A 27,444-nucleotide genomic window follows, 5' to 3' on the forward strand; every position below is an offset into this window, starting at 1 on the left:
TCTAAATAGCAAATACTAGAGCCCATTTACAATTCCCTGTCAGTGAGATGCTTTCTTTAATAAGCTCAAATCTCATTTCAATTACAGAAAGACATGCATGACCTTTAGAAAATTAGAAATAATTTGGAATAATTGATTTACAAGAACTTGGGTTTGCTAAAATTATAGTTTGTCTGTCAATATTTGCTTGAAGAAAATGAAGTTTTCCTTAAGGAACAATTCATTCTATATATTTTAAAAGCAATAACTGGATTAAGAAAGGTTTTATGTACCGACTTAATATTTATGCTATTATTTTTCCGAAGTAGTTGCAATGTTATTTTAATTGCCTGCCCTCCATCAAAAGACGCTTAAATTATTTCCTGAGTGAAATTGCTGCACTACAGTGTATCATTGGGAGACAAACAAGCTAATCATTATTTTCATTTCTGCAACACAGTGTGCAAAGTTGCTTTTTCACCTGAGTGTATTCTAACATCAGGAGCTGATAAACAAAGGAGAGAAGGTTTGTCAATGTCACAAATAGTTTTCATTTAGAAGTGATGCATTGCTTGTGGTTTACGTTTAGTCAACGGTTATATTTTCTCCAATGTTTTTCCACATGCTCCTTGCAATAATGCAAGCAAACTGCAAACTTCTCCAGATGTTGAGGTATAGACAGTATTTAGTAACCAACAAGTGGCATGCTTGTGGGAGGACTGGGTTCTCCATGTTAATTTTGTTTCTTTCTCCTACAGAAACAAATTCATCCCATCTATTGGCTCAGCCAGGCCTCAGTAGCCTAGATTTAAGCGTCCCTATTGATTCTGACACTGGTCAGGTTGCCAACCTGATTCCTTCCCAAGGTGGACACTCCAGGCATGCACTTGCCATTCATCTGCAAAATCACAATTTGTTCCAAATGTATATCAGCTTTCTTTAAAATTCCCAGTTTATACAGTATAGCCATTTAACTTTGAGTCAGAATTCCAAGTTCTTTATGGCAATTTAAAATGACCTTTCCTTATAATCTTACCAAAAAATCTTATTTGAATTTGATCACAAAGAAGAAAATAATATATGCAGGATATCTTTGTTGTCCTGGCAATTTGATGCTATTCAGAGAGGTGAAACAGTTTGAGGGTGAGAATATAAACACAGCCTTATTGCATTCAAACTCAAGGCAATCTCTCTGTGTAAGTTTAATTGCAAGAAGCATCAGACTGTCAATTTGCCTTGTGTTTCACTGTCAGAAGCACAAGCAGGAAAAGGTGAAAGTCATTGTTCAACAAAGCATCTCAATTCTGTTATTGACCTTCATTGGGACGTAGCCTTGAGTGTTCAGCACACTGTGTACTTAGTGCAACTATGAGACTTTTTTTGACACTGCGCTCCGTTCAATTAGAGCCAAAGCCCATCAAATTCATCCATCTTGCACTTGCCTAATTCATTAACATGCAATCTACAACAGTAAACTAATTACTGATAGTGTCATTCAAAATCATCCAACGACACCCTATTGACATTGACATTCATTTCAAAGTTTATTCTTTCAGATCTCAATTCTTGGCGTTTGCAACAAATGCAGAAAACATTTAATATTAAATATTAAAACATTTAAATGTAAAAAAAGTGCTGACATTCTCTGGCAAATTATGCATCTGTGCAGTTCTGATGGCATAATGTGTGTACAACAGGTTCCAAATTGTCTATAAAATGTTTCCTGTTTCAGCTTTCTATAGAAAACTGTAGAAAAGCCAGAGCATAGATTCAAATGAAAAGCCATTTAGTTTCATTTTTGTATGTAAAAGATTTATCAGCTGCCTTTTTCTGGATAAAGAGTTGAAAATATTGATTGACAAAGCAACATAATAAGGTAGAAATACTACCTATTCATGTAACCTATCATTTCTTCTCAGAAGTACAGAACCTTAGCAACCACAGAATTGATGTACTGTGATAATTTCAGTCGCTCACTCACCAGCCTAGCACAGAACGGATAAATATTGCATGACAGTGAACAGTGGTTCCTGAAATACTTCGTTCTGAGTTTTCAAACTTATGATTTTTTAAAAAAAATACTAATTTTCTTTCTGGTATCAAGGGCATTAAACTACTGGTTGTAACAGTTTTTTTTCCCCCTCCACAGCTTGAAATCAAAACACATTTAATTTGGATATTTTCTTGGATAATCTTTTCCAGCCAGGTTGAATTTTGTTTCCATTCGACTGTAAATAAAGAGGACGAAGAAAGCAAAGGCAGCTGTGGCCTAAATCCATGGCAGTCCCTATGCTGACTAGATGAAACTTCCTCACTTTTTGATTTAGTGCTGTTCTCCAGTGAGATGAAGGGACTTGCTAAGGCCCAGCATTAAAGACACAGGTAATTGAGTGCCTGCAGTCTGAATAGGCAGTAAGTGACTTGTGCACACACTTTTTCTGAATCCTCAAACAGGCATCCCCTACATGATATAGCTGCAATAGAAGACAGTGATGTTGCTTCTACCGAGCAGTTTCAAACCATAAACTGAGATAAACCAGGAGCAATTGCTACAGGTGCAAGATTACCCAGTGGGATAGTCCAGTAGGCCAGCTACAGTAGCAAATGGCAAGTAAATGAATGCATGATTCAGCTAATCTCTGCCACTATGAATAGCTTCATATTTTCCCTTTATGCTGTTTTGGACAGGTCAATTCAGTAGAATACTGTTCTTCTATAGTTATATATGTGTAATACTGCAGAAAGCTACAGCAACAGCAACCCACAATAATACAGAAATGATAGGCTCCCAAGCTTAGTTCTGCGATGAGCTGTTTTCTGTTTCCTCATTTCTTTTCTGAACTGAGTGAATCATTCTCAGGTGCAGTGTGGTTGAAGCTTACAGTGTAAATGGTGGTAATCAATTGAAATTGAAGTATCAAGAGTATAGAGTAACTAATTTGTGTAATGTAACAGAGGACAGAAGCAGTGCAAAATTTGGAATCCTGTGCTTTCAACTTAAAAAAAGTTGTAGGCAAAAAAACACCTTCCTTTTTGATAAAATTGATTTTTGCCTTGTGTCCGAGATAGCTAGTAATGTAATATTCTCCTGTTAGTAAGGGATATGATATTATGTTAATCTCTCTGTCAAGTGATTTCAAGAATGACAGAATGGACGTCATGTTCTGGAAGTGAGCAGAACCTATTATTTCTCAGTGGACACTAGGGGAGAAGCTGCATATAACTAAATGAAACTGTGACATACAATCAATGGACCTTGCAAAGCAGTATCATTAAGCATGCACTGTATCAATTCTTCAATTAGGCAAGATGTTTTGGTGAAAATTAACATTTATTTGATGCTATCTCTGTAGCTTGGTTAATAAAACAAACATCTGAATGAGATTTAAGATTAGGAATGTTGTAACTTTCAGAACCATGAATTGAAGTGGTCTTTTTCATTTTATTACTATTTCCACTTTAACCTGTGAATGAGACAAGTTAAATATCATTGTTATTTGCTTTTCTCTAATTCACCTAAATAAATGGCTTGCGACATTGAAATCTACAAACTTAAAGGAATTAAACTATATTATTTGAAAGAAAAGCACTATTTTACTTGAAAGGTTATTTAATGTGAATAGTCTAGTCATGAAGAGCAAATCCAACACTTTTCAAACAAGACGTGAATGCTAAATACCAATTCTGTTCATTTTCGAATTAATATTATATTATTATTAAACTGATTATCACAATAGATAAAAGAGAACATGAATTCAAATTGAGAACTACTTAGAACTAGGACTCAATGAGAACCTTTTACATTGCTGAATCCCTCTACATTCCCCGCATACGGCCAGATTTAGATCACAAAGACTGGCTATCTGTGTCTCTTTCTTACGATCAGGGTGACAATCTTAAAACCTGATGCGGAAAATTAACGGAAAATTCTAACTCATGATATCTTCCAGACGTCTCAAAGCGCTTCACAAAATGTACTGTAAAGTGAATGATAAATGTGGAGAAACAATAATTCGAAAGCTCGTATACCCTTTTAATAAAATGGATGAATGTAATCTTTGAGGATGATGTCTACTAATTCAGCACAAGTCAGTTGCTTGTCTTTTGTTCGGAAGTGCTGAGAAAGTGTCTGCCATAGACTTGAAAGATTTGGTTTTCCTTTCTGCCTTGACAGGGAATCCTGGAAACTAGCCAAGAATTGTGAGTGTGAATTATAGTGAGGTTAAAGGGGTCAGTGCAGATCTGGGCAGAAATAGAAACTATTCTGAAAAGGTTCAGGTGAACCAAAGAAACCAAAGTCTGTATCAAACTACCATACTTAACAATGCAATATAATGAGATGTCCTCTATTTTGTAATTTAATTGATGCTTCATTAAATTTCTGACTTTTGGAAGACAACCTTGGCAGCATCTTCATTTACAAATAAAATCTTGCCAGACAGCAACAGGGCCACAGATCAGGGGGTAAGTAAAGAGCACAGTCAGCTGCAATGTTCAATTATTTTAGAATTTAATTGTTTTCATTGTTGAAAAAGAGTGACGGGACATTATCAAACCTCGATCACTGATATTAAATCAAGGAAATACTTTTGCAGATCCATCTTTATCTCAAGGTGCCTTTTGTTCCTTGGATTTTTTTTTCAACAGATACATTTAATCTTTTAAGTTTTGACATCACTTTCTTGCTCTAATGTTTATTTTCCATTGTTGCTTCCTTCAGCTGTTGCGCTTGCTTGTTAGCTTTGTTTTATAGTTTATGCTGCACAGTATTCAAGCTTCTTAATAATGACAATGCAATGGAAGCCTGAACAGGAGATATAAGAAAAGAAACATCTGTAGGCGTGTCTAATTTTAATCTAATTATTCATGAAAATATTTCAGTAACATTACTTGTTGACAAACCTGATGTACTCAGCAACAAGCATACTGCTGAGGAAATCAAGTATGTGATTCTTTAGTCAGGACAACAATGGTTGGGGATTGGTAAACCAGATTTCTGTTGTTAATAATAATAATGGGAAGATCAGGTTTGCCATTACAATAAGGAAGATATCTCAGGTTCATTGCAAAAAAGATTTTGTTCATAATATTGATTATCTTTATACCGATACAGCACCTTTCACATTGGGAGGTCATCTCAAAGCGCTTCATAGGATTCACTGTAAAGTGTAGTGACTATGTGTTTTTGTAGAAGTATAGAATAGAAATATGAAATAGAAGTTACATTGTTAGAAATATATTCAACAAAGCCTGATTAACTTGTGTTAAAGAATTCAAATCTTTTATTTCAAAATTGGATCATTGTTAAACAACATTTTTGCAACCTTTTCTCAGGCTACCCCACCAGTGTTGAAAATTAAAGTTATTTCGAAAGTCAAATGTAAAATAAAACAAGTTTATTAGGATAATGAGCTTCCTAAACTAGACGGAATCTTTTTCTGATCAATAGAAAATATTCCTGGTCACAGAGAAAAAAATATTTTTGTAGACACCTTATATCAAAGTGCTTCAACTGACACACAATCTGCATTTATCTTGTTAGGTGTGATTATAAAATAGAAGTTGTGTGATAGCTTCCGTCTATGTGCTATATTAAATCCTACTTTTAAAAGATTGAATCACAAGTGGATTTAATCAGTTATAAAGCTTTCATGTAGATATATGAGGTTCCTATTTACAAGTAGTTTTCATGGTCATTCTTTTTCAGCTTTCTGTTAAATTAATTTTTTTGTTTTTATGTAATTGCTGATTCTTCCAGGAAAATGCAATCATCTGTTTCTAATAGCATTTTGGACATCTATTGCCTTTTTGTAATCTGATATAGCGTCTTCATTCCGACCCAGTTTCCCACGGACATCTGCACGGAGTTTATATATCAGAGCATCATCTGGCTTCAGCTCCAATGCTGAAAGGACAACACAGTAAAAGCAAGTTAATGATTAGAACAATTTTGAAATTTCACTTTACAATATAATACACACTTATATAACACCTTGCATATCATTTGGGCATCCCAAAGCGCGTCACAAATTCACAATATTATATTCAATTAGAACAACAGAAATTTGCCTTTAACATATATTTTTTAAATTGTATCATTTCTGTTGTCATTGAATCCATTGCAGTCCTGGGGGAGAGCTGAATTGACAGAGATGACATTCTTCTAATGAGACAAGATACTAATTACCTAAATGTTAAAGATTGCCATGCTATTATTTGAAACCGAAGGTACTTTCATCTGGTGTCCTGTGCAACAATCCTGATTATTTACTTAATTGATGTTTTGCAAAATGGCTGTTATATTTACCTAAATATAGAATCACTATATTTGACAGTAATTACAAATGAAGTGATTTGAAACCTTTATATGACAGTCTCTACATCCGAGGAATATTATTACTGACTTACTTCCTGCAAGAAGCATTATTACTGACTTACAAAACATTAATCACAAGAGTAGGCGGACTGAGGAGAAAGACCGGACTGAAGAGAAAAAGGTGTCAAGCAAAATGAAGTGAGCTCATGAGATTAACTAGAATATGCAAAACATGACTAGTTGCAGATGACTACTTCAGATGAATGAGAAATTCTAACAAAATCAGCCTTTATAATTTCCTCATAAGCACAGTACATTAAGATATCTGGGTAGAAACTTAATTAACTTTATTGATTACAACAACTTGCAATTATATAGCACCTTTCATGCAGGACAGCGTTTCAAAGCACTTAATAATGGTGGAGCCTGACTCTGAGCCCAGGGAGTGTGATGGGGAAGTGACCGTAAACACAGTCAAAAAAGAAAGTCTTAAGGTTGGACTTGATAAAAGGAAGAGAGGGGGCAAGGTGAAGGTATTGAGGGAGAGTGTTGCAAAGTTTCAGGGCGTAGTCGTTGAAAGCGCGACCTCCAATGGTGGAGTTGAGTGTGCGAAGGACAAGCAGGAGGCTAGTGCCAGTCAAGCGGAGGCGCCGGGTGGTGGATTGGGGATTGAGGAGGTAGGGAGGTGCCAGGGAGTGAAGGGATTTGAACATGAGTATGAGGATCTTGAAGTTGATCCATTCGGTAATGGGGAACCAGTGGAGCCTGGCCAGAACTGGTGAGATGGGGATACAGTGTTTTGTCCAGGTAAGTATGCGGGCAGCAGAGTTCAGAATGAGCTGGATTTTTTGAATAGTAGAGTTGGGGAGACCCGCGAGAAACGCGTTTGAATAATCCAGGCTGGAGGTGACAAACGCATGCACGAGGGTTTTGGCTGCATTTGGGTTAAGGTACAGTCGAGGCTGGCAATGTGGCAGTGGCGGTAGATTGATTACTTGCCATCGATCTATTCTAAGTCTTTTATTCTTTGCTCCTCTATAGTGACACAGATTAGACTTTTAGTAAGTAAGATAGTAAAGGAAATAAAGTGAAGATCTAGAGTAATAAGAAACCAAAGAGCAAGCTGAGACATTTATATGTTCTAACATGCTGTCAAGGTTCCTGCTCAAGTTTGACACCCATGAATCCACACTAATGACTGCACAACAGACATACACTGAGAGACAGATAATGTCAAAGGGATGGATTTAAAGCACTGTTCGAAAAAAAATTCTATGTTTAATTCATTATTTCAAACCTCATGGGTAAGTCAACACCACTGTCAGTGCTAATTCTTTGAGAAGTGCAGGAACCCTTTTGTACCTAAATAATAACCTAGCAATCCTCTGTGTAAGTAATAGGAATGTAAACTTTTTTTTCTTGTTTGACAGGGTGACGTATGAAAGATATATTTAATCAGGCTTTATGTAGGCTTTTATTTTGTATAGTACATTCTTCCGTAAAATTGCCATTGATCACATTATCACAGCATTCCAATCGCTAGGACAAAAGTTTCCCATGCTATGAGGAATGTCTGCTTTGTAACTAATCTAATTATCACAGGAAGCACAATTGGTTTGTTAGACCTATTTATAAGTCATAATATCCAAGTTTCATAAGGAGAGCTGCAGTTTAAGATCTTTGATGAAAATGTAAAATGATTGTGCTGTCGACACCATTTTCCATCTCCCATTCTTCCCTTCTTCTAAATATTGCAATTGTTGGATATATTCAGTGGGTGGTGACGAAAGAAACATTATGTGCTACTCCCAACAGTTTGGTTACTGTCTTTGTTGACTTCACTGATCTAAGGGGGGACAGTAATAAGATATTTGGCCTGGTTATATCTTGGCTAAAGGTAAAATATCAGCTTGTAATCAATGCCTGCTTAAGGCAGGTTTGTGTGCCCCTCTCCAGCACATAATCTACAACGAATGGTGATATGACAGTGTATTTCATGCCAGATTTGGATTGAGAAAAAATACAAGAGCAGAAAATACATTCTAAACTGAGAATCCAGCCTGAGACATGGGATTTCCCTCTGCCTTGCAGTCCCAATCTGACACAGTAAGATTGCTATCCCACTCAGTTGATCTGACTGACTCCAACCAGACCAGACCTGGTCTGACCCATCAGGACATGCTGCACAACCCCCCAACCCTCTCTCCTTAGGTACGTAAATTTTCACGTGAACCCCATCATCCTCACCAACCCTTAGAAGATACTGGAAATGTCTTACTCATCCAGACTAGCCTGGGACAGACTGGATTGCTTAGAATCAATGTAATCTGGACCATTTTTTATTTCCTCTTCAAATTCAGTACTCTTCCCTAGAGGCACAAAATCCATTTGTCAGAAATGCATAATGCTTGGAGGCACTGTATTCCTGATTCTAATTTACAACCAATTGTATTGAATATCATTTATAATGACCAAATTCTGTATAGCCTCACTGTGTCAGGCTGTGATATAATAATAGTGTATCAATTGACTGTCAAGCAAGCTTCAGTGATTTTATGTATTATTATAATCAAATAATTCAAAGCAGTTTGAAAGAAATGTCATTTAAAACATTTTTATTAACCTTAATACTATTCTGTTATACTGGCTCTATCTAGCGCAAGATTCAAGAGGCCAATTCATTTATGTTTAATGAATGTATTTTCATTAAAGGGCAAGCTTTAGATATTATACTTGTGATTTTCTATTTTATTAATTCTTGTTGCCAATTCATCACAATAACACTAACATTTTCATTAACCTCAAGCTAAATCAGCCTGAAATTAGAGTGGTATAGATAAGAAAATCAAATATAGCCACCGAGTACTGATGACATTTCAAAATTCTCAGAATTATTTTCTGAAACCAATGAATTAGTCAAAATGAACTTTTAACTCTTTGGAGAAGAACAAGATGAAATAGACTGAGGCTGAACTGAGCCAAATTGAAGTTATATATTTACTCTGATGCTCAATTTTCTCTCTTCCTCTTTCCGTGAAGGCTATCATTTGGTAATGCTGACAGGTACTAGCTGACCCTCAGTCCATGGCTCTAGTGTCCATTCTACATAGGTGAGACGAGACAGTGAGCATCAGGAAGCTTCTAAGCTAGGGGGTGGGCCGACACAGGGGGTGACAAATACATGTACATCATGGCCCAATCACACCTTTAATTGACATACACTTCTTTGCAATGGGGGTCATTACATGGTAGTTAATAACGGGATCCCAAAATGATTTAAAGATCCCACTGCACTGTTCACAAAGAAAAGAGTTTTTCCTAGTGTACTGCCCAGTAATCCCTAAAATTAAGCATTGACCTAATATCTGTTTGTGAGACATTGCTATGCACAAATTGACTGCCTGTTTGCCTACAAAATATACAATCACTACATTTTACAGTAAATCCTGCAAAGCACTTTGAAACTTTAATAAGAATCTATATAAAATGCAGATTATTATTACTATGATATTAGTTCTAATAGGGTTCTGTATGAAAAGTCTTTTCACCTCCTCTTAGCTCTTTAATTACAATCCTCAGCCGCAGAATAACTCAGCCCATTATATGGACCCAAGCTCTCTTTTTATAACGGGGCTCAGTTGTATTACAAAAATCATAACATTCTCTGTAATCTTCTACCAATTACATATAGTTAATCTCAAACAACTGTTCTCGCTGAGTTAATTTGCTTTTTGAACTTCTGTAATTCTCTCTACAGCTTTCAGTGTCAACTTACAACAAACTGAATAAGTTACTGAAACATTAGCGGTGAATACAGGCAAAGGATCAAAGTAATGACTGGTAGATATTAATGAACAAGGTATTCCAGCATAATTATCTATCATTCTGAATTATTATTTTCTAGCAATTAGGTTTAGCTGAATAGATTGGCATTTATTTCTCAGACTAACATTTTTTATTACTTTTACTTCAACATCCTTGAATTGGCTTCTGATTAAACAGAACCTCACCTTGAGGCCAATTCACTGTATAGGCTACCTTTTCCACATTCTATTTTTATTTGAAAATGATGGTGACAAAAATCACAAACTCACTATTGAATTAAGGGGAAGAGGCTTGACTCTTGACTGCCCTTAATAATGAATGTCTAGTGTATGATACTATGTTTCTTCCTATGGCTATTTAGTATTTATGACAGGTTTTAATAATCAGAATTCTAAAATACACAAAAATAATTGGGACAACACTGCTCCAGATTGTTAAACAATCCCTGCTATCAATACATACAGGTGTTCTGCTGCAAGTGCATGAGAGGTTATTGAGAGTTCAGATACAATATTAAGACAGCACAGGGAAGCTTTTTTATGCATTCAACCTGTACTATACATTGGAATGCTTGGTCACATCAATGGGTGAAAATATGCAACAATGTCCCATTTTTCAAAGAATGGAAACACTCAAGATACTTTTTTAAATAACATTGAATGTTGCCACATACCCTTGAAGAATAGATTTCTGTATCTAAGGTTGAACCAGCTCTTGAAAAGATTTGAAATGTGCATAAAAGATAATGGACCTGAAAATAAAAATCTTTCTTGTAATTTGGCTCACTTGGCCAACTTATTTTTTCAACAACAATTTTTATAGCACCTTTCACCTCAGGAGGACATCTCAAGGCACTTCACAGAATTGAAAAACAAAAAGAAAATGGTTTCTCTTTCTCCATTGCTCCTCCTATGGCTTCTGTTGTGGTCAATTTTTCAGTCTACCCAGGCGGTTAAATTTATTAGAGAAAACTCAATGCTTCCATCTAAAATATTAAGAATACACAATTTACATTTATATAACTTCTTCCATGTAGAGATATTAATTAGATATAATTCAATATTAGGTAGGCAACTGTGGCAGCTAATTTATCCCAGCAACATCTGCATACAAATGAAATGAGCAGCTAATTAACTAGAATATGGATGAGAAGGAATATAAATCAGAATAACAAGCACCAATACACATTCATTTTAATAATCATCTGGGGGGAGGAAGAGGAATCCTTCCACCTAAAATACACAAGACAGATAGAACCTAGATTAATGTCTCAATCAAAAAACACCCCGTATGTATAAAATTAACTTTTGTGCAAAATATGAATTGATGTGCTTTTAGGTCATTCTCGATTCAGTCAATAAAAAAAATCCTAATCTCAAATTTCAGAGATGTTTGTTGATTTTTAAAAAAAAACTATGCAAGTTTATATCTTACCTCTGGAAAAATCCCTCTCAGCATCACTGTACTGCTTTAGAGTGAAGTAGAGGTTTGCTCTGTTGAAATATATATGAGCTGTAAAAGGGCTCAGTGCAATTGCTTGTTCAAAATCTTCCAGTGCACCTTGGACATTCTGAAGTAGTACACGAGATATGGCTCGATTCAATACTGCAGATTCATCTCCCGGATCCAGATCAATTGCCTTGGTGTAGTAATCATCGGCCTGTCAAATAATTATTATCAAGCTCATTTATGATGTACTTATGTGGAATCTTTAAATGAACTAGGCATCTCTAAACTATTTTATTTTATATAACTGAAGGCAACCAGCTAACAACTTTTATAATAATAATAATCCTTGCATTTGATATAGCGCTTTTCACGTCGGGAGGACGTCCCAAAGCGCTTCACAGAACACACTGTAAAGTGAATTGACTGTATATTTGTGGGCGAACGCGGCAGCCAATTGCGCACAGTAATGTCCCACAAAGTCGTAGATTGAAAATGACCAATTTATTATTGTTTTTGGTTTTGGGGGGATTATTATTAGGCGTGTGGAGTAAGGAAACTTGCCCAAGGTTTCGCCCTGACCTGCCTGGAATTGAACTCAGGTCTCTCGCTTGCAAAGCGAGTGCTCTAACCACTGAGCTACAGGACTCCACAACAGGCAAAACAAGTTTGCAGGGCTATGGGGAGGGAGCGGGGGAATGGGATTGATTTGGGTAGCTCTTTTCAAAGAGCCTTCACAGGCGCGATGGGCCAAATGGCCAAATGGCCTCCTTCTGTGCTGTATAATTCTATGAATTACCCAATTCGTACTTGTAGCACATGAACAAAGTGAGAGAAGGAATAATGGGCAGAAAACTGCATTACTTAAGGGTACCCATTTAAAAGTTCTATATAAATCATAACTGGAACTTTATTCGACAACAGAGGACACATTTTGCAAGCACATAAAGTAATAATTTGTTTCATCAAATATTCAGATTTTTCCTGGTAGGTAGTGTAGAAATTCTAATTCTTCCACTTTTAACTTTGTGATGCCACTATATAGGATCATTGGAACAAAGACTAGGTCATATTTTAATTTATTCCATCCCCATTTATGCTAGTGTAGGAATTTCATACTATTTTACATTATGTTGTGTGATACAGTGAACCGAGTTTCCTCTTCCAACAATGCCCCATCTGCTCCACATCTTGAACTAAAATAAATCTTTTTATCTACTCCATAAGCCCATTTGCTGTAATGGATCCTCTCATACATAGTCTTTGGGCTCCAAAGGTGAGAAAGCTATGAGAAGATGAGATTATTCAATTTAAGGTTGCCAAAAATAGTCTTGTATGTGTTTTTGTAACCAATAAATACTAAGGAAGCTTGGGATAGAACTGTCTATTCTGTAAAAGAGGAGTTCTGCTTTAGCAAATTACTTTTCCTAGTAATTGTGATTTATTTATTACAATTGTTTAACTGTTAAGTATCCCCATTGTATGTATCTTATTCTATATGAGACACCTGCAACTATTAATTTTTAAAACAACTACCTTACGTTTCTTAATAAGCAGCAATGCAATCTAACTATGTCCACCCTATTAAACTAGCCTGCAAATTCCCATGAGGGAAACCTGTGAATTAGAAAACAACTTGTTTAATTAAAATGACCAAACTTTTTCACAGTTGGGAACAGCTGATTTGGGTTTCATTAAAGTTGACATGTCATGACTCGCAATAATAGAGTTCAAATTAAACATTTACAGGCCTATATATAATGGGCAGTTAAAACATGGAAATAAATTATAATAGATAAACTTAATTGCAATATTTGATAATACAAATCATGCAATCATTATTTCTCTAAATGAACAGCAGATAGTGATATAGATATCCTATTTTGCATAAGTCAGAATTATTTAACCTTTCACTGAGTTAAATTCGTTAAGAGACTATTAACCTTTAATTGGACAGAGTCCTTTGCAGTTGAACTTCAACTCATTTCTACAGGCAGAATTCTGGGATAACTCGTTTAGAAAAGCTACTAGCTGTGTAGGCAGTGGTCATTTGTGAGCTGGACAGGTAAGATTTCACCTTAACAAAAGAAATGTTTTGAAAATGCTTTAAATGACTGCATCAATAGTAGGGATAATATTTTGCAGTACTCTTCCAGTATTGTCTAGATTCAGAAACAAAATTATAGGTTCATAGGTTCATTAAAAAATAGAAGTAATGTAGAACAATTTGTAAAAGGGGGAACCAACTACAAGTAGTAGAATAAGAAAGTTTAAAGAGTTTTATACAAAATCACAAGTTCCTGAAAATATAAAGGATTCATGGTTATTAGTTGATGTGATGAATAATTTGTAGAAATCTTTAGAAAGTTGGAATGGGTAAGCTATGTGAAAATGAAATTTTCCCTGTTTCAATATTCTATTTGGTAGGTTGAAATGTCTGTTTGTTATTCAGCTAGTGGACTGAGGAAGTTAACATCCAAGAACTGCAACATACCATCCCACCATGATGGTGGCCAAACAATTCTGTACATTTTTATTGAATGTTTCCGCTAGTCAAACTTCTCTGGAATTTTTTCTGTTAAAATGTTATAGTATCAAGAAAATTGATGATGTAACATTTTAAACCACCAATTGAAAATATAAAGATTAATTGCAATCCTTTGTGCATTTTATTTTTAGAATTTGACCTAGAATATTAACTAATTTCACACTGTTTTCTTTTAAATCAGATTTACAGCAATCTATTGTAATTGAATATGTCATCTGAGGAAAAAGTGTCCTTCATCAATGTAAAACGATTAAGAGCTTCTCATAAACTCACTGTGAAATCTAGCACCCCCATACAGTGTCCTATTGAAAACAAAGAGTCCTCAAATCAGAATGTGCAGCTGTCTAGAATTGTTCCCATCCACTTTGAACCGGAGAAGCTGTTTACTGATTCACTTTCACCCAGCATCTCTCCTGTACCTAAGGCTGCAAAAAGCTTCTTGGAAATCAACGATTGTGAAAGTTCCAAGGAAATGTCTCCAACTCTGAACAACACACTGTCTGGCATCCAGGATGTCACCAGTCATACAAATATGGCTAAACAATGGAGCACGGGAATTTCAAGCAAATCTATTTCCTTTAGAGGACCAATACTATCAACAGTGCATGAAGAAAGTCCTTTTTCAGATCTGAATTTGGCTGAGTCTGACGAGCAGATTAATATGTTCAGTAATGAAAAAGATTTCATTCATCTGAAAGAAAATTCTCTCAAGAATCTTTCGGCCTTTCCAAAATCTCAAAAACAGACAAATAAGAAAAGTGCTCAGGAAACCATCAAAGGTAGAAGATATCTTTCTTGGAAAGCACTCGCCAGTGTTAAACTGGATCTCCCTGGGATATCGATTAGCAAGAAAAAACGACAAAAGAAAAGAGTAATGCCAGTTGAACAGGTATACTTTACAATGTTCTTAGTAATCAGTTTTACCCTTTTTGTGTATGTGTTCATAAATAAAATCCTGAACTTTAGTGAGTAAATGTAATTTTGGTTCTGACTACATTTGTTACCTATATTGCTTAACTAGTGAAGGCACTTATTATTGTATGACTGACAAAATACTATTCAAGGAAGTATTCAAGTTGAGGAATAAAAATATTTGAAACTGATTTTAGTTATATTGCGGAGGTATTTTTAAATTTCATGATTTAAATCACAATTTTTAATCTTTCTACAGGAAATTCGGATACGACAATGGACAATTCGTCAGTTAACCAACATTGAAGAAGCCAAAAATCATGAATTAGTGATAGAAGCAGAATGAAAGAAAGATTCCAAAATGCATGAATGGGATACAAATGTGAATCCTGGACACATGCCTACATTTTTGCTAATATACTGAATAAAACACATAATTTCAAATCAAATTTTGCATGTGGAATACATTCATGAAAATCCTGTAAAATTGATCTATAATTTAAAAGTCCAGCATCTAAAAATATAGAAGACCCAATACTGTGATGAGAAGTGGTATAAAAGTTCTTATATAAAAAAAATACTGGAGACAAATAAAAAGATTAACGCTGTACAGTTGTATGATGCATACAAAAGTAAAGTGCATTATTTAGACAGGATATGGTTCAATTTGCAAGCTTATCTTATGGTATCGATTGCATCAATTCCAGCGAGAGATAAACTTGAGCTGCATTATTGAATGGTGCCTTGCATATATTTTAAAATTCTATGCTGCCATTAGCAGGTATGCAGAAAGTTAGGGTACAAGTAGGAATGTTAATTATTTCAATAGAAGCTTAATATTTCAATAGAAGTCATGTTAACTTGTTAACTAAGTGAGTCAAGCATTTGTTTTACAAAGCTACATGGTTCCATGGCTTCTAGTTATGTGAATTGAAGGGTTGATTTCAGAAGTTCATTGTTTGCAAAATTAATATGTGGCATTCACTTCTGAATTTCACTTGTAACAAAATATGGTCACCTGTTCCACTCTTTCCTAGCCTGTTTTATCCTGAAATATTTCCCCCTCTTTATTCCCTCCCTCCCTATTTTATGCTTTGGAAAATACTTTATAAAAATACAGTTTATTTCATTATTACGTCTCTTATAGAGCAATAGCAACGGATTAACCACCATTAATAAATGGTAATGAAAATGAACCTTTTGATTACAGTACTTTATATGTAAAACTGTGGAAATAAGCAAACTATACACTTACTGCTGTAAGTTTTTTTTTAAATATGTTTTTCAAAGAACAATACCTGTTTAAATTGCTTGTTATGGAAGTAAAGGTTGGCTGCATTAAAATATGCAAGAGAAAATTTGGGATCAAGAGTGATAGCCATTTTATAGTCAGCCATTGCACTAGGTAGATGTCCCATGAACTGGTTAATCACACCACGGTTCGTTAACAGCTTTGCAGACTTACTGATCTGCAAGGAAAATAATATACTGTTATTAGGTTACAACAACAAATTATATTTGTATAGCGCCTTTCATGTCGGGAAGACGGTCAAACATACTGGACAGTCAAGGAATTGGACCGATATAAATTTACTTAATGTAAATCTATTAAATTCTTTCATATCTAACAACAATATTTAACAACATAAGCAATTATAAAAGGCTAGAAGAATTGACTTCTCCTTTCGAAGTGTAATATGATCTTTAAAATCCACCTGAACAGGTAGATGGAGCCTTGGTTTAACATCTCGTCTCACAATGCACTGCTGCACCAGCAGGACTGGAATGTCAGCCTGAATCTGGTATCAATTTATTTCCTTTTAAACTTATTAAGCATACCTTTAATGCAGCATTGATATCCTGAAATGCTGCAAAGGTGTCATTCATTTGAAGATTGATCACTGCCCGCCCTTCATACGCGTCTTGAAAGTTGGGGTTATTATCAATTGCAATTGTAAAATGATTCCACGCTTTCTGATACCTCCCCAATACCTAATAAGGGAAAATAATGTAATTATAAACTAAATATTAATAAAATAATTATTTAAATGTTTGTCTTAATCCTATTATCTTATTCCTTATTGCTCAATGTCTGGTGCTTGTGCAGTTTCTATAATTTTAGAAGTGCATCTGTGAATATCACTGCTAACAGACCAAATCCTAAATTGTGAAATTCTTCAAATACCAGCTCAGGGGTGGATTTAAGCCATTGACTGATATTAAAATGAGCATTCACAGATGCAGTAATTGAGATTATTCACTCTTATTTACTAAAACATAATGGGTCAATTGTCCAGGGCAGCCAAACTTTTGGGTTTGCTGAGTTAGAATAATAATGAATTGCAAAATTTGTGCTGTATCTGGGTATTTATTGTTGGGAATTTCTACCTAATTCGAACTGAGTTGTGACTTGTTGAGATTTAATTTCATTGATCATCTACAGAGTGGAAAGTTTCATCTCATCTGTTGTCTAATTTCAAAACACGGAGTTCAAAAGGCAGTGTATGAGCTAACAGTTTGTCCCCTGTAACAATGTTCTATTATTTTAAGTATTACAATCCAGAAAACAACATGACAACCAGAAGTTTAATTTGCCTCTAGATTAATAATTTATAAATAACTTTAAGTATGTATGCACTTAGAAGTTTTTCATAACAAAAATGAATTAAGAGCCATTTTCTTTGTGTTGTAACTTTTGACAAATGTAGCTAAAGCGAGATGAGAATCAAAATCCCAAATATTATAAATGTAATAAATTATTGTCACCTGAAAGTTGTATGCCAGACTGATTCTGGCTTTCTCACACAGTGGGTCCAAATGAAGCGCTCGAAGGAAATCTTTTTGTGCCTCCTTTGTTCCAGCTGCAGTACGATAATCCATGTAGACGTTTCCACGTCCGAAGTATGCATCCACAAAAAATGGGTTCAGTTTTACTGCTTTTGTGAAAACGTTCACAGCTTTGGTCAACTGCCCAATTCTGAGAATGAAGAACAAGGATTAGAAAGGTAATGTCTCGCCTTTAAAGCTACCTGCATAAAAGTGAAATAGAATTTTGAAAACTTGCGCTAATTCCACAAAAATTAAATTAACTCACTTCAATATAAACACCAAAATGCTTTATGCAACATAATCATTTATCAATTATATTTTTGAACCACAGAGGTATTTTAAGCACCAGAATGGTGACCAGTACCAACAACAACAACAACAAGATTCCATTTATAGGGCGCCTTTCACGTCGGGAGGACGTCCCAAGGCGCTGTACAGTTGGGTCAGGACCCGAGCAGGGGGGAAATGGTCAGGGTGAGGGGAGTGAAGGGAGGGAGCGAGGATGGGAGAAATGGTCAGGGTGTGGGAAGGGAGGGAGCGAGGAGGGGGTAGAGAGTCGAGAGGGGAGCTGAAGGCACGGTCAAAGAGAAAGGTCTTGAGACCGGCCTTGAAGGAGGAAAGGGAGGAGGCAAGGCGAAGGCACTGGGGGATAGAGTTCCAGAGCCTAGGGGCTGAGAGGCTAAAGACCCGGCCACCGATGGTAGGGCGGTTGGGGCGGGGGATGTGGAGCAGACCGGAGCCAGAGGAACGGAGGGTACGGGCAGGTAGGTAGGGGGATAGTAGGTCAGAGAGGTAGGAGGGAGCAAGGCCGTGAATGGCCTTGTAGGTGAGGATGCGGATCTTGATAGCGAGAATATTTGTGCAACATGAAATGCAGTAGTTCTTCCAGAACTAGACTTGCTGAACATCTACCCCTCCAGACTTTTTACATTTCTTACTTTCTATTTATTTATCTACTATATCTATCATTACTTACTTATGTTTGCAGAATCCCAATGCATGACAGATCTTGTCATTTGTAGGCTGCAATACGCTTGCTGCTTTAAAATCCTGTGATGTAGAAAAAAGCAAAATCACATCACATTGAGATAAATTAAATATTACCGAGAAGCACAGAATAAGATTACATTATAAAAACAATTAATCAGATATTGTATTAATCTGTGACTGGTATTTATAAGAGGTGTGGTTTATAAGAGATTTTAGATATATTTTTTTCATTAAAATCTGTCAGCAAAAGTTTGTATCTAGTTGAATAAATACAACAGAATTTAAATTTCTTACCTCCATCATTAGGTTTTAACAAATAATGCTTCATTTTTGTAAGATCAACTTTTACAAATTAGGCTAGAAAAACAGAATAAATAAGGTGTTCTACACAAAAAGCAAGAACGTTGAATGTATTTTAAGAGATTGTAACAAGCTATAACCTGATTACATTTAGATTCTTGATTCCTTCTGAATGCTTTTGGTTTGTTTTCGAAAAAAATCAGGAACAACTTTAATAACAGAATAAGATTAGACTGGCAAGGTGGCAAAAGATGTTACTATGTTAATATTTATGGAAAGGGTATAGATAATGATGTATTTGAAAATCTTTCATACCTTCAGTCATCAAAAAAGGTCACTGAAACATAGATTATAATTATCTTGCCAGAAATAAATGATACACATTTTGCCAAAGTTTTGAAAGATAATGTTTAAATAGCTAAACATTAGCTGCAAGTAGTTAATAATGTTTCACTGAAAAATAATAGTTGTTGTAATTGATATTGCACCTCTCACATTGGGAGAACATGTCTGTCAAAGTGCTCTCTCATTTTGTATTCTTTTCTCTAACCTTTCTGGCACTGACCTGTATTGCACTGTAGTAATCTTCCATCTTAAAATACAGCAAACCACGGTTAATTAGTAGCTTAAAATCAACTTCCTTTAGCCCACCAAGAAGCATCACTATCCCGTAGTCTTTCAAAGCCTAAAATATATTCGAAAATGTTAACTTAAGTCCAAATCTATTTGCAAATACACAGCATGGCCCTCCTGGTTGATGTTATCCAACACTGTCAATTAAATTTTTATTTGCCACGACTACCCTTTAAACTTAGAAAAGGAAAAAAATCTATTAAAATTGTTACTCTGCTGCACACTGATGTATGCTGTTGCTGATTATTGCAAATTGATCTGAAAGAGTTGCACATGATCTGCCCTAATCATTCCTGGATTCATTCTGTCACAATTGGGTGTTAAACTAAGTTGGTTCACCCGACCTAGATCATCAGCGGAAAGAGAACACGGCCTGGAAGTCACTCGCCAGCTTTCCACACCCCGCCCCACCCCTGGACTCAGCCCCAACCAAGTCACCATGACATCTGCACAATAATGAGAACATTATTGAGGACATTGTGAAGGGCACTGTCTTGAGTTCAATTGTGGAGGAGCTGTATAGCAGATTTATAACTATAAACCTGGGATTCTTCAGTTACAGCTGTGAATGTTAATTCACACCTCAACAGTCCCTCCACATGCCTTCAATTATCACTCCGTTTTTAATTTTAAAATAGACTGAATTATCTCCGATGGCACACGGATGGCAGTTAGTTCTATAATCCGCATCATTGCTCTAAATCTTAAATTTAAATCCTTAAAAGTATATTTTGTGGTATATCCAGTGACCACAGCTGGAAACTGAATATGAGGATGATGAAAACACCACTGAATCAGCCCAGCTGTGACTCTTTCTGATCAAATCTTCTTGAATTCACTCTCTGGGCTCACTTATTTACAACAACCATTGGTTAAAGCACTCGTCTTGTAAGCGAGAGGACCTGGGGAAATTTCATTCCTTACTTAGTAAGGCAAATTTCCTTACTCCACATGCCTCTGTTCACAAAAAACGGACTGGGGGCAAATAAAAGGATTTTAGTATCAAAATATGTACACCGATAACCCAACAACACTGAACATACAGGCATAACTTTAACTCGGTTTTAACGCATAACGATTATTTTTAATTTAAATTCAGCAGGCTTTGGTAATTCTAAATCACATGATAAATATGCATCATATTATTCACTATTAGATAAGCACTCATGAAACACCAGAAAACAGTGATGTTCACACTAGTGAGAATTTCAGAATGATATTAATATATTAATAATAATAATAATAATCCTTGCATTTGATATGGCGCTTTTCACGTCGGGAGGACGTCCCAAAGCGCTTCACAGAACACACTGTAAAGTGAATTGACTGTATATTTGTGGGCGACCGCGGCAGTCAATTGCGCACAGCAATGTCCCACAAACAGTCGTAGATTGAAAATGACCAATTTATTATTGTTTCGGTTTTTGGAGGGATATTAATCAATGACAAGTATCTGTATTCAGTACCTCTGCTTACAGTGATGTGGGCAGCTAATAAAACACAGATAACAGAGTTAGGCTTTTCTCCATGTACCTTATCATATTCGTTTATCTGGTGATAACAGACAGCTCTGTTAAAGAATGCCAGGCTGCAGACATTGTCAATGGCTATTGCTGAATTCAAGTCGGCAATTGCTGTTTTATATGCCTGTAATAGATTGATATTTGTAAATAGGTGAAATCTTAAGTCAAAGCAGAACTTGAAATGTCACACATTTATTAAAACTGTTGCTATTCAGGAACAAGGCATTCAATAACGAGCCCAGAGAATCTCCAGGTTTTCACAAAGACTTTTTTTGTCAGCCAGATGTCTGACACAAACAAAAATCCATTGCCATGATTAACAGTAACCAAACCAGACAGAGTGTTTCACATATGTATACCACCTACACATGAAAATTTCCCAGTGTATGGAATAGAGTGCCTCAGTGGCAGGCAGGGTACGCTTGTTAACGGCAGTGCCTTGCAGTACTGCAGACTCACCTGGCTTAAGAAGCGGGCTACCCAGACCCTCAGAGAAGGTCGACTCGATTCTGACGTTTCATTACCACGCAAGTTACTTTGGAGCAAGCTGAGCCCAAGGAGATCACACTGACAATACCCTGAAGAATGTAAGTCACCAAGGTACAATTTCCTACCGTGCAACATTTACTGCTTATTGTTTAAAATATACAATTTGTATAGTGCAATATTTATTGTATAACAATTGACAATAATCATACAGGTAAATTCATGTAGACCCAATGTGTATTGAATCCGACATGGAGTCTATTAAACACTTTCCAAGGTGATTTCCAAATACAATTTGTAATAATAATATTTCTTGAATTTGTTATAGCGCCTTATCATGTCTTCGAGATGTCTCAAAGTGCTTCAAAGAATATTCTGTATAGTGAATGATAATAATAATCCTTGCATTTGACATAGCACTCTTCACGTCTTCTGGGCGTCTCAAAGCGCTTGACTTCAAAGTATATTTTGTGGACAAAACCCAGCAGCGAATCGCGCACATCAATGTCCCACAAACAGGAGTGGATCGAAAGTGATCAATTTTATTATTATTTATTTACCGCACAGTGTATAACTATTTTCAAATTCTACCAACCATTCAAAGACAGAAATGGATTCATTAGAGGGAAGCCTCTTGCCACATTTAATATACGTGATTGACATTGTGTGCAACATTCCATCTACCTATTTGCTTCTTTAGCAAGTCACCGATAACTGTCAAAACTGTAGATACAGTACCTAAATTTCAAGGTACTTATTTGTCTGAATAATGGAGGCATCTGTGCAAGAAGCTATGATGGCGTCAATTCTTTCCCCATACTTGCACATTTAGATTAAGTTATTATAACATTGGAATTCATGACATGGCTTTATTTAAGTATGAATGGGACAATTGTATATGGCAGAAGCATAAAACCATCCTCATCCTCACCTACAAGGCCATTCACGGCCTTGCTCCCTCCTACCTCTCCAACCTACTATCCCCCTACCTACCTGCCCGTACCCTCCGTTCCTCTGGCTCCGGTCTGCTCCACGTCCCCCGCCCCAACCGCCCTACCATCGGTGGTCGGGCCTTCAGCCTCTCAGCCCCGAGGCTCTGGAACTCCATCCCCCAGTGCCTTCGCCTTGCTTCCTCCCTTTCCTCCTTCTCAAAACCTTTCTCTTTGACCGTGCCTTCAGCTCCCCTCTCGACTCTCTTCCTCCTCCTCGCTCCCTCCCTTCCCTCCCCTCACCCTGACCATTTCCCCCCTCCTCGCTCCCTCCCTTCCCTCCCCTCACCCTGACCATTTCCCCCCTGCTCGGGTCATGACCCAACTGTGCAGCGCCTTGGGACGTCCTCCTGACGTGAAAGGCGCTTTATAAATGGAATCTTGTTGTTGTTGTTGTTGTTGTGTAGCTGGAGTCAGATAATTGTGACAGACAGAAAACCTTTAAAGATACAATCGCTTACTTCTAAACTCTCAAGTCTTTTGCTCAACTCAGGTTAAAAAACTGCAAACATCCTTTTCACTTACAGTTGATTCAAAAGTACTATCACTATACATCAATCACCAAATTAAATGAATTGTCAATAAGAATGGTACGAAACCATACCTTAATGAAGAATTTCAATGTTCCTCTATAAATAAAGACTCTCACACTCTTGGGCTGAATCATTAGTGCTTTGTTGCAGCTCAGAAGAGCCTTAAAATAGCGGCCTTGCAGTCCATAGAAAATAGCTCGACTTATGAAGACCTGCAGAAACAATGACATTTTCTTTTAGCAAGCATTCCTTTGGAACTTTTATGTTACCATATATCAATAAATATCTCAGGTTAAACATTTTTCTGAAATATATTCATAAACAACACCCACAACTTGCACCTGTCATTCATGTAGAATAACAACAACAAGATTACATTTGTATAGCGCCTTTCACGTCGGGATTGACATCACCAAAATGCTTTATGGAGATGGTGTGGATCACTAAGTGAGGAAAGGATTATGAGGATGTTGACCAAAAGCATACCCAAAGAAAGAGTCTTTAAGAAGGGTTGTCAAGACAACGAAAGATGGCCAAGGTGAAGGGACTTTTGGAAAGAGCACAGCCTGGACTATGAGCTGAATTCCAAAGTGGGTGGGAGGTGTGGGACAGTCTTACAAGCACAATGTAAATTTATTTCAACAGTGCAATTTTCAATACCTCAAACAGATTTGGATTGATATCAAGTGCTCTATGAAAGTCTTGGATATAATTTGTCTCCTGAAGTCCCATTCTGCACAGTCCTCGTTGGTAATATGCTAAAGCATACAATGGGAATAGCTTCAGTGCCTTGTTAAATGATTCGAATGCCTGAAAATATCAATCAAAAACAACATTTTAAGTCAGGCAAAAAAGATTAGTGAGTCAGCCTACACGTAATATTTCCAAAGAAGAAATAACATTCTCACCTCAATCAAATTACCATTTTGACTGTAGGCAAGTCCCATGAGGTAGTGTATTTCTGCAGTTTCTGTTAACGTGTCCAAAGGTTTAGACTGTGGAGGTAAAAGCTGCAACCCTTTTTTAAAGGTCACCAGTGCATCCTACATTTCAAAACAAAAGATTTGGAAAAGGAACTGGAATTGATTTTACAAGCACTGATGATGAACAACTGTTTTTTGCATTACAAGCCTAGATTTGTTATTTCAAATATTACTCTTGCCTCTGATAAAATTTGAGTTCTGGTGCACTGTAACCAAAATGTTATATGCAGTTTTTGTGTTTTACAAGCAATTATGCAGCAGAGGAGAAAGTCCCCTTCGTATTCTTTGACAATTTAACATGCGTTAAAAAATATAGGCTGTTGAAAGCTTCGCCTATTCGTGACACATCTGTCTGTTAAAAAAATTAGCTTTTAGTAACTGTGACATGCCTTTGTCATTATTTTATTAAAAAAAACTAGCTCTGAAAAATACAAAATACAACATTGTAGGTACTAATTTACTACTAATTTCCATCATCGACCTTCACATATTTAACAATGTCATATTTAGATTCAAATATGTACATTACCTCAAATTTTTTGGCTTTCATTTGTGTTTTTCCAAGCAAAATACACAAGACTGGAGAAGGATCAACTGCAGCCAAGCAGTCTATCGCTCTGTCATAATGTTTTAAAAAAGTCTGTATTGCAGCCTGCTGAACACGCGATGAGCCCAGAGCTGTTTGCGTGAGTAATAGATAAAATTGGGGACAATTAAAATATTGTAAAAGACAAGCCTGATGTTTTTCAACGTTCATTTCCTGCAGCTTTTCTTTGGACATTGGGTTTTCTACTTATTTTGTTTGCCTCATTGTTAATGCCTGATTCATATGAGGCTGTTCAACTAACTGAGCTTCTTATCTGACAAAACTCTTTAGAAAATGAAGCTATGTTTTCACAACCAAAACTTAAACAATTGTTTTATCTTGTTCATAAATTGAGCAGCATTTTCAAGTACAAAGGAATCTGACTAACTACAGCCAAGGTTTACAAATGCAAAAAGCTAAACATGGTGATGTCTCATCTATCTATTCTTTTTGAACTGTAAAACGCTTCAATTTTGATGCAAATTATGTGAAAGTACAAATAGAAAATAAATCTGGTTGGCATTTTTTAGGATGATTCTCAGATTCTAAGCACTAAACTAAATTAATTGAATGAGTTACTTTGAACAATTGTTCATTGAACTTTTCTGTCCCAATAATTTGTTTTACACAAAGTAAAATCAATGGATTCAATGAGTCTCTTTTTACCAATCTTCCAAGCAGTATACAGAATCATTAGATAAAGTTGTTCTACATTTACCTTGATTTATTTCAGCAGCATGGACGATGCAAAACCTAGCAAGCTCATAGCGTTTCATTTCATACAGATACTGTCCCCTGTTAGTAAAGCAACAAAATGAAACAATGGACTATGTAGCTAACCAGTAATAAAAACAAAAGCTGGAAATGCACACATCAACCAGTATCTGAATGAGAAAAACAGCTTCGCATTTTGGATTTGATTCTGGAACTAGGTGCACAGAAAGAAAATGTGTTCCATTCCTCAACACTGACAACCCTCATCTTAATGAGAACCAACTTTCTAAAGTACTAATATCAAAATTGTAGTACAATATAAAACCTGTTCATCTGATGGTTATAAACACTAAAATAAACTGAGTTGTAATATATTTGATCACCGTCCGAAATGAACAACATGCATGGGGAAAAAAAGAGCCCTGTAGTGTAATGGATAGCACACTCGCCTTACAAGCGAGAGGACCCGGGTTCGATTCCCGGACAGGGTGAAACGTTAGGTAAGTTTTCTTACTCGACACACCTCTATTTACCTAGCAGTAAGAAGCAAACCGTTTGTTAGTCGATTGGCAGATTGCTTTACAGGGGTAATAATCCCTCCACAAAAAAACATTTGGTCACTCAATCCACGACTGTTTGTAGGACACTGCTGTGCACAATTGGCTATCACGTTTTGTCCACAAAATACAGTCAATCCACTTTAAATGAATTCTGCGATGTGATAAGGCGTTATGTCAAATGCACGATTATTATAAAAATTATCTTCTGTGACCACTGAAGCTTGCATCATCACTACAATATACATTAGTACTCTCAAAGACTGTGTTTAATTGTATTGTAAACTCTAAATTGTAAAAAAAAAGTGCTTAATGTAACATGAAATATCTTTTTAAAGCAAATGACAGATCTATTTGCTGCAGTCTCCATCATGTGGTGAAAAAACAAACTGCAGAGGATAGTCTGAAAGCAGTAAACATATTTGTAGAAATTACTGTACACTATGTAATTAGTGCAAGCTGTTTGCTTACGACTGCTACTATATGGATATACAGATAAACTTGCTTTTGAATTTCAATTCAAGTGCAGGATTTTATTGGTTATATTTGGAATTAAGCACTCTGATTAATTAATCTAATCTTTTTCAAAGTGATTCACAAGAAACCCATAACAATTGATATCCTTAAAGAAAAGGGAGATCTTGTCAAAGGTAAGTGTAGAATCAGCCCAAGCACTGATCAAAGATTTCAGAAGCAATGGCCAAAAGTAACTTCTGCTAAAAAGCAAAACCACAGATGCAATTAAATAATGATTTCTCTAGTTTTCTGAGATTATCTCAACAACCCAATTGTGAGGTGAATTGCTGATAATCTTGTGCCAAAATATTAAACTGGCATAGGGAGCAGAAACAATTGTGTTCAGGCTTGATTTGACTGATCAGACAATCAGTTCCTCTGAGATAAACTCAGTTGTTAAATTATTTTTACATATCATTGCTGGAGTTGCGGCTCAATTTGAAGGTACAATCAGTAATACCTTAGATTACTCAACATTACAGCTTCAAGTCCACCTGTTTTATAAGGTCTGATCAAATAGTTTCCTTGTGTTGCTCAGTTGTCACTATTGTTAATCAGCAGTCTTTTGAATGTAAAATTCCTTTCGTAAGGAATATTACTACTGAGAATTCAGCATTTTATTTATAATGCTAATAATAATCCTTGCTTTTGAATAAAGCCCCTTAACACATCTTCGAGATATCTCAAAACGCTTCACAGAATATATTGTTAAAGTGAATTGACTGTATATTCTGTTGGCAAAACGCAGCAGACAATTGCGCACTTCTTATGACTGCTAC

The 27,444-nt window shown here is 36.0% G+C and overlaps 1 protein-coding gene and 1 non-coding gene across 2 annotated transcripts in view; one reads left to right on the forward strand and one right to left on the reverse strand.

Annotated features, from left to right (window-relative positions):
- Positions 1 to 5,238: 5,238 nt before the first annotated feature.
- The window catches only part of LOC103178545, a 30,057-nt gene continuing 7,851 nt past the window's right edge, over positions 5,239 to 27,444 (reverse strand). Inside the window, exons 12-24 of the mRNA XM_007893366.2 lie at positions 25,597 to 25,673; positions 24,822 to 24,970; positions 24,218 to 24,352; positions 23,970 to 24,119; positions 23,381 to 23,521; positions 21,312 to 21,425; positions 19,711 to 19,830; positions 18,832 to 18,905; positions 17,793 to 18,003; positions 16,866 to 17,018; positions 16,325 to 16,495; positions 11,555 to 11,780; positions 5,239 to 5,884 (exon numbers count right to left, since the gene is read on the reverse strand). Coding sequence (XP_007891557.2) covers positions 5,748 to 5,884; positions 11,555 to 11,780; positions 16,325 to 16,495; positions 16,866 to 17,018; positions 17,793 to 18,003; positions 18,832 to 18,905; positions 19,711 to 19,830; positions 21,312 to 21,425; positions 23,381 to 23,521; positions 23,970 to 24,119; positions 24,218 to 24,352; positions 24,822 to 24,970; positions 25,597 to 25,673 — 1,858 coding nt within the window. The 3' untranslated portion in view covers positions 5,239 to 5,747. The remainder of the gene's footprint in view (positions 5,885 to 11,554; positions 11,781 to 16,324; positions 16,496 to 16,865; positions 17,019 to 17,792; positions 18,004 to 18,831; positions 18,906 to 19,710; positions 19,831 to 21,311; positions 21,426 to 23,380; positions 23,522 to 23,969; positions 24,120 to 24,217; positions 24,353 to 24,821; positions 24,971 to 25,596; positions 25,674 to 27,444) is intronic.
- trnav-uac lies at positions 26,011 to 26,084 on the forward strand. Its single transcript has one exon. It is a non-coding gene; the product is annotated as a tRNA-Val (tRNA).

This window comes from Callorhinchus milii, unplaced genomic scaffold (assembly GCF_018977255.1).
Source record: "Callorhinchus milii isolate IMCB2004 unplaced genomic scaffold, IMCB_Cmil_1.0 Scaffold9, whole genome shotgun sequence".
NCBI classification, from domain to species: Eukaryota; Metazoa; Chordata; class Chondrichthyes; order Chimaeriformes; family Callorhinchidae; genus Callorhinchus; species Callorhinchus milii.